Genomic DNA, 6,000 nt, shown 5'->3' on the forward strand with positions numbered 1-6,000 from the left:
CCTTCGCTTCTTGAATGACCAACCCAGAAGTAGCATATAGCAAACTGTTTTTGCAGCTTCACTTTATTTAGCAATGCCATAACTTGTTGACAGACTGCTTGCATGTCAACAATGCACAAGCACAAGCAAGATACAGTAGACGCCTAATTCGACTCCGGTTAATTTGATTATACTGTTAATTTGATCCCTACCGAAGGTTCCCGCCAGCACCCATACATTTCTTGAGCCTAAACTTGAGCTATTTCGATCTGAATATTGGCCTTCGCAGAATAATCCGAAATTGAATGGTTAGCTTCGCCGCAATACAGCCGAGTTATGTGATGAAGCATACGCACATTATTGCGGTGCAGCATACCAAAAATGGGACGGGGCCACTGTCATGGGACATAGTACGCGTTTATTAATTATTCGTTCGCATATTCGCCGTAATTGTTCACAGTACGAGCACCTAGATGCTTAATAAGCATAATGGCAGCCATTCGGAACTGTTTCTGACGTTAATGCGGCGATTTAAGCCCTCGTTTCGCCCGCCGTGCATGTATTGTATACGAGACCGTTAACGGAGCCTAGCACGCGTTCCTTTAGCTATACGCGTGCGCGCGCGCCGTGCACCGGGAAAAGGAGAAAAACCATCTGTGTTTTGGGAAAGCTAGCGAAAAATATTGCCTTAAAGTGAAAAAACTCAGTCGAACGTTGTTCAACGCCAACAAAAGAGCTGGGGTCTATGTAAAGCTCTGAAGGCCTGCCAGCAAACATATTAGGTGTCTCGGTGCTCATACTGTGACCGGAGATGGCGCGTGTGCGTGTGTAAACTAACACGTGCAGGGTGTCTGCCAACCGGGAAAACCGAAAAAAGAACGGGAATTCTCAGGGATATTTAATAGTCTGGAAACACTCGGGAAAAACTCGGAAAATTTGGCTGTAATTTTATTGAAAGGGAACGAAAGTAGTGGTAAAGCTGACTCGAGTAACGGAGAGGAATCGTAGCGAATCGTCTTCGACGCCCTTTCGTCGGCTTGAGGAGTGGCCAGTGCACAGTCAACGACCTGACTTTTCGGACGCCCGATAATTCCAGCGGTTTCGCGGAACCACTACGTACCCCATAGAGCATATGTATAAGAACGTCTGAAATTTCGGAAGCAAGAACCCTTCGCCGTCTGATTTTCCGGACTATCTGCCGTCATTTTGATTACCTCGCAGCTTCGAACCGGCTCTGGCAGCCGTAGCCAAGACTGCAGCAACGCTAGGCCTAGCTGCTTCGACGTTCGCTATTAAGCTTCTTGCCGTTTGGTGCCGTGTTTCTTCATTGAAAGAATTCGCCGCTGTCAGAAATGGCACGGACTCGAACTTTGTAATCTTCGTGATTGACTTCCAAGCTCGGAAAGGATGGCGCGTTGCATAATGCCGGTTCCTGTAAGTCAGCTTCGCCTCAGTACAGCACTGTTACGCGGTGAAGCATACGTGAAAGTATAGCGGTACTGGCAGGCCTTCAAAGCTTTTTCGAATGCACCTGCGGCGAGTTTATCCCTTAAGGGCAGTAAAAGACATGCATTCATTTTTCTCTGACTGCTTGATTTTTCGGACGTTTCCGTGGCCCCTAGGGAGTCCGAAAAATCAGGCGTTGACTGTACAACTTACCAAGAAGATGTTTCGAATGGTCCGTGGGGCGAACACATGGTGGAAGGAGGACGAGAACAGAAAGGACCTACGCATTCAGGAATCAATGGGAAAGGAAGCGTGCCACTGCTTCTTTGAAGGAGCTTGAGCTCAAAAACCAGTGTTGGCTGATGCTGAGATGTAGGAGTCCCTAATACGAACCAAAATAAACTCTTTAAAGCAGTGAAACACAACACTGAGGCATTGTGCACAGGCTGAGAGTATGTCAGGACAGTTGTGGTTACCAGCTGTTGAGAGAAAATCTCACTTGTGACAAAGTTCAGGTCTCACACCAATGAGCTTGCTATCAATTGATAGAAGTAGCTCATCTACGAAAATATTTGCTTCTGTATGCATCTCCTCTTTAGTTGTATTTGGGAATGTTTGACAATGGGTTTTACCTTTTTCGAAGATATTTTTTGCGCTGTGCATTTTACTAACCCCCTCCCTTCTGTTTTCTTTTTGAATAAAATCAACACTACTCCTTACTATTCAAACTGGATTAACTTTTTTTTTACGTGCTTACTAGTGAGTGACAGCATCGGGCGACAAAGTGTCAGCCCGTCTTGACATGAAATGAAGTTCTGTGTTACTCAGGGAGGTTTGCAAAGGCACTCAGGGAAAACCTGGAAAACTGGGAATTCGGAAACGTCAGCTTGGTAGACACCCTGCACGTGCTATGTCCCGTAACAGTGGCACTTTTTCCCACTTGGTATGATTCACCTCATAGCATGGATGTGATGTGGCGAAGCTAAATTTGGACACGTACTGCCAAGTGAATTAACGGCATGTTTTGCCATTTATTCCGCCTTTTGTTTTTATTCAACCCGCCGGATAATCCGACCAGTTTCGTTGGTCCAGTCGTGATCGAATTAACAGAAGTTTAATGTGTGTATGTGTATTTGTGCATGCATACATACACCATAGGATTTGAAGTGATTTTTGTGTCATTTTCTTTTTCAATCTTTGTGATAACCATTATGGGAAAGACTGTTTATTATTTAAGGTACATGAGACATTGGGGCACATTTCTAATTTGTTCTCTTTTTATTTGGGCTCTACCATTCTCAAAGCAGGTGCTGTGCCTAGATTTAGGGGTTGCTTAATTATGGTAGTTGCCATTGCAAGTGCACTTTGCGATAGCGTGATTCTTATTACCTTGTAGTACTTCTCCCTGCCTGCTGCTGTTGCCCCACTCAAGTGTTCCGTGCTGCCACTGAGCAACAATCCAGACTTTACCAAGTTTGTGCAGCAGATCTGTAAGTTTTCAGAGTGCATTCTATTCTGGTCATATTGCAGAGCGCCACTTGTCACAATGTGGGGACATTCGGCTGCTGAGCAACTAGCTGCAGGTTTAGCTCCAGGACACTTCGGTCTCATTTTGATGAAGTTGTATGCAAAAACATCCATGTATTGAGATTTTGATGGACGCTAAAGATTTCCAAGTAGTTCAAATTAATTTTGGGATCTGCATTAATTAATCTGCATACCTCATAGCACCTTTGCATTTTTGGAACTCCAAGTGCTCTTCATCAGCCATAACTCTTCAGGGCAGTTACTTGTTTGCTCATAAATCTGAAAAAAGATTTTTATCACTGCTAGCTGTGAGTACACTGTTTCTCCTTAAGAGAAAGTGTTAACTCGGACCAAACTCAGATTTTCCTTTCAATTACTGTGTGTAAAATGCAGAAATGCTCTCATGAGAGACAACCACTGGACCAATTTGAATGAAATTTGTTGAATTTAAGAGGTAAAGCTATATCATATTGACTGTCGAAAGCAGAATGTTGTTTAGGACCTCATACTTTTTACAAAAATTGCTTACGATTGGTAAGCTTCAGAAAAATTAAACATAACGTTTACAAATCCTTAACGCTGCACCAAAAACATATATCACAGTTCTGTAAACTGCATCTCTTAGAGCATCTGAAGTTGACAACTTTGATAGTACATGTATGAGTTTGCAGCTTGTGTGGAATCGTTGCCATGCTGCGAAAGCCCTGCTTACAAATTGGTGGTACACTTGAGAGCTGTGTATAATCCGTCAGTTTTGTCTACTTTAAATGTCCTAATAGGCATAGGATTGTGATATCATCATTTAATATGCAGTTACAGAGTTACTCCTGTTCCTCTATACAGCATCTGCACTGACACAGCATGATGTGGCACACAAGGTTGATGACAGCAGTGGATCCATAGGTCGTCGCTATGCCCGCACAGATGAAGTTGCAGTCCCCTATGGCATCACGGTGGACTTTGACACTTTGCGGGAGCCACACACAGCCACCCTGCGTGAACGAGACACCATGCTACAAGTCCGGTGCCCTGTAAGTTTGGCAAGCAGTATATTGATCACTGTATAGCTTGATAGCCCACTTGATGCATTTAAATTCTGAATCTGAGGAACACTGCTAAGGAATGTATAGACAGCAACTAATGCACAGAAGATGCTGCATCCACTTGAGTTGGCAATAGACCCTTTATGCATCTCATCATTAGGTAGTATCGGCAAGGAAAAGAAAAGGCCAGTGCTCTGCTGAGTGTGCCACGAGTTCATCTGCACTATCATGTGCTCTAATGAGTCACTAATGCTCATGAGGTACATGGTGCATGTTGGTGTATGAGGAATTCACACAGTAAAGGGGAACTGTAAGGCAGTAATAACTTGTCGCTAAATTAATTCATTGTTAGAAAGCCAGTGGTGGTGACAAGAAAAAGTGAGATCACTAGATATAAGGGAAGAGAATGACAGCGGCTAACAGTGAATGACAGAGTACAATTAAAATATAAAATGAGGCATCTTATGCTCACCTTTATTTCTGGTTTGATATCAGTAATGATTTTTTTTTTCATTCTTATGACTGTTTGTCTGCTAAAATCAAGGAGGCATAAAGTTTTCAGTGTACTGTAGCTATTTCTCCACTTAAATAATTATTTAGGCTGAAGCATTAAGGTAGCTTAGTGGTTTCTTGTAGAGGTAACACTTTGTATCAAGATTCAAAGCAAAGCCTTGTTCTGTAATAGCAGTTATTATACTTCTGTAAATGGGATGTAATTAGGCACCATTCAAGATGAGAGCTGAGTAGGAATTGTCCTACTTGCAGTCGTTTAAAACTGTTAAAGTGTTGTAGCTAAGCATAGCATCAGGCAAAACACGCACTATGCTAGTCACATATATATATGCACCAGCAGTTGGCAAGTAGGCTCATTTTAAGGAGCCACTAACACCAGAGCAGCAGGTGTATACTAATCTGCATTTGGTTCATTATGCAGATTGAAGACCTTGCTTCCTTGGTGCATGACCTCGTACGTGGAAAGATCACCTGGGACCACGTTTGCTCTGTCTACCCAAAGTTCGAGCAGCAGGAAGTGACCAAGGCATAATTATGATGGGAATAGGCTTTCTGTGTAGTGGCTTCGTGAGCCCTGCCCACTAGGTCCTCTATTCATCGCTGTCACACATCGCAGAACATGCTTTCAAGAAGCTGCATCTTTTGGGGTCTTCCACTGGCGTTTTATTTGTACTGCAGACTTGAATATATGGTGGAGGACATTGCACCATCGGAGGACGTTGCACCATCGTGTTTTGATACGCTGGAATATCATGGGTCACATACTGTCCGTGGACGTGGCTACATCTCATGTTGTCACGTACTATAAAGTAATTTTAAGTGTCATGTGCTTCTGTTATCCTCTTCTGGTGTCACGGTGGTTTCTGTCTTACTTTTTCTTCTTTGTTTATTCCTCTTGCAAGTCTGATGACATCCAGATACATGGTGGTTGCCAAGACCACCAGTAAATATTGTCTATTTGGTGCAAGCAATGTCTGAAGACCACTGCAAAGAAACAAGTTGTTAAAGAATAATTATAGGGCAGGGAACGAATTTCAACTACTTGCCAGCTTGAATCGCATAAATGATGACAAGCATCATTGGTTGACTACTTTCCTCTTTCGTGCCACTCTCAATTCCAGTAAGGCATCTACAAGAAGCTATTATTGTCTGGACTAGTTCTTCATTTTCATGTCTCAAATTGAAATTGTGATTACTGTGCTCAAGGAAAACAGTAAACCGTTTCTTCAAATCAGCACGCTTGGCATTTTGCAAGTCGTACAGAGGGGGTTAGATGGCTACACTTCAAGGGTCAACTTAGCAGAGCTCGTTCTTTAAGTGCTGCTTGCCATTGGCCAGTCACCTTTGCTAATAATTTGTCCAGCATTGCAGGAACTTTTTGTGAATTAGAGGCCCGAACAGGCATTCTTTGAACTACATAGCAGGCAGCAGTAGGGAGGGACTCAGGCTAGTTGTAGCGGGAAGCATTATCTTGTGCATACTTATTGATGAT

General features: G+C 43.1%; 1 protein-coding gene across 1 annotated transcript in view; it reads left to right on the top strand.

The window, feature by feature from the left end:
- Positions 1 to 5,333, top strand: part of GlyRS (glycine--tRNA ligase) — a 28,675-nt gene extending 23,342 nt beyond the window's left edge. Inside the window, exons 15-17 of the mRNA XM_065427194.1 lie at positions 2,822 to 2,915; positions 3,796 to 3,983; positions 4,930 to 5,333. Coding sequence (XP_065283266.1) covers positions 2,822 to 2,915; positions 3,796 to 3,983; positions 4,930 to 5,040 — 393 coding nt within the window. The 3' untranslated portion in view covers positions 5,041 to 5,333. The remainder of the gene's footprint in view (positions 1 to 2,821; positions 2,916 to 3,795; positions 3,984 to 4,929) is intronic.
- Positions 5,334 to 6,000: the final 667 nt, after the last annotated feature.

This window comes from Dermacentor albipictus, chromosome 1, assembly GCF_038994185.2.
Source record: "Dermacentor albipictus isolate Rhodes 1998 colony chromosome 1, USDA_Dalb.pri_finalv2, whole genome shotgun sequence".
Lineage (NCBI taxonomy): Eukaryota > Metazoa > Arthropoda > Arachnida > Ixodida > Ixodidae > Dermacentor > Dermacentor albipictus.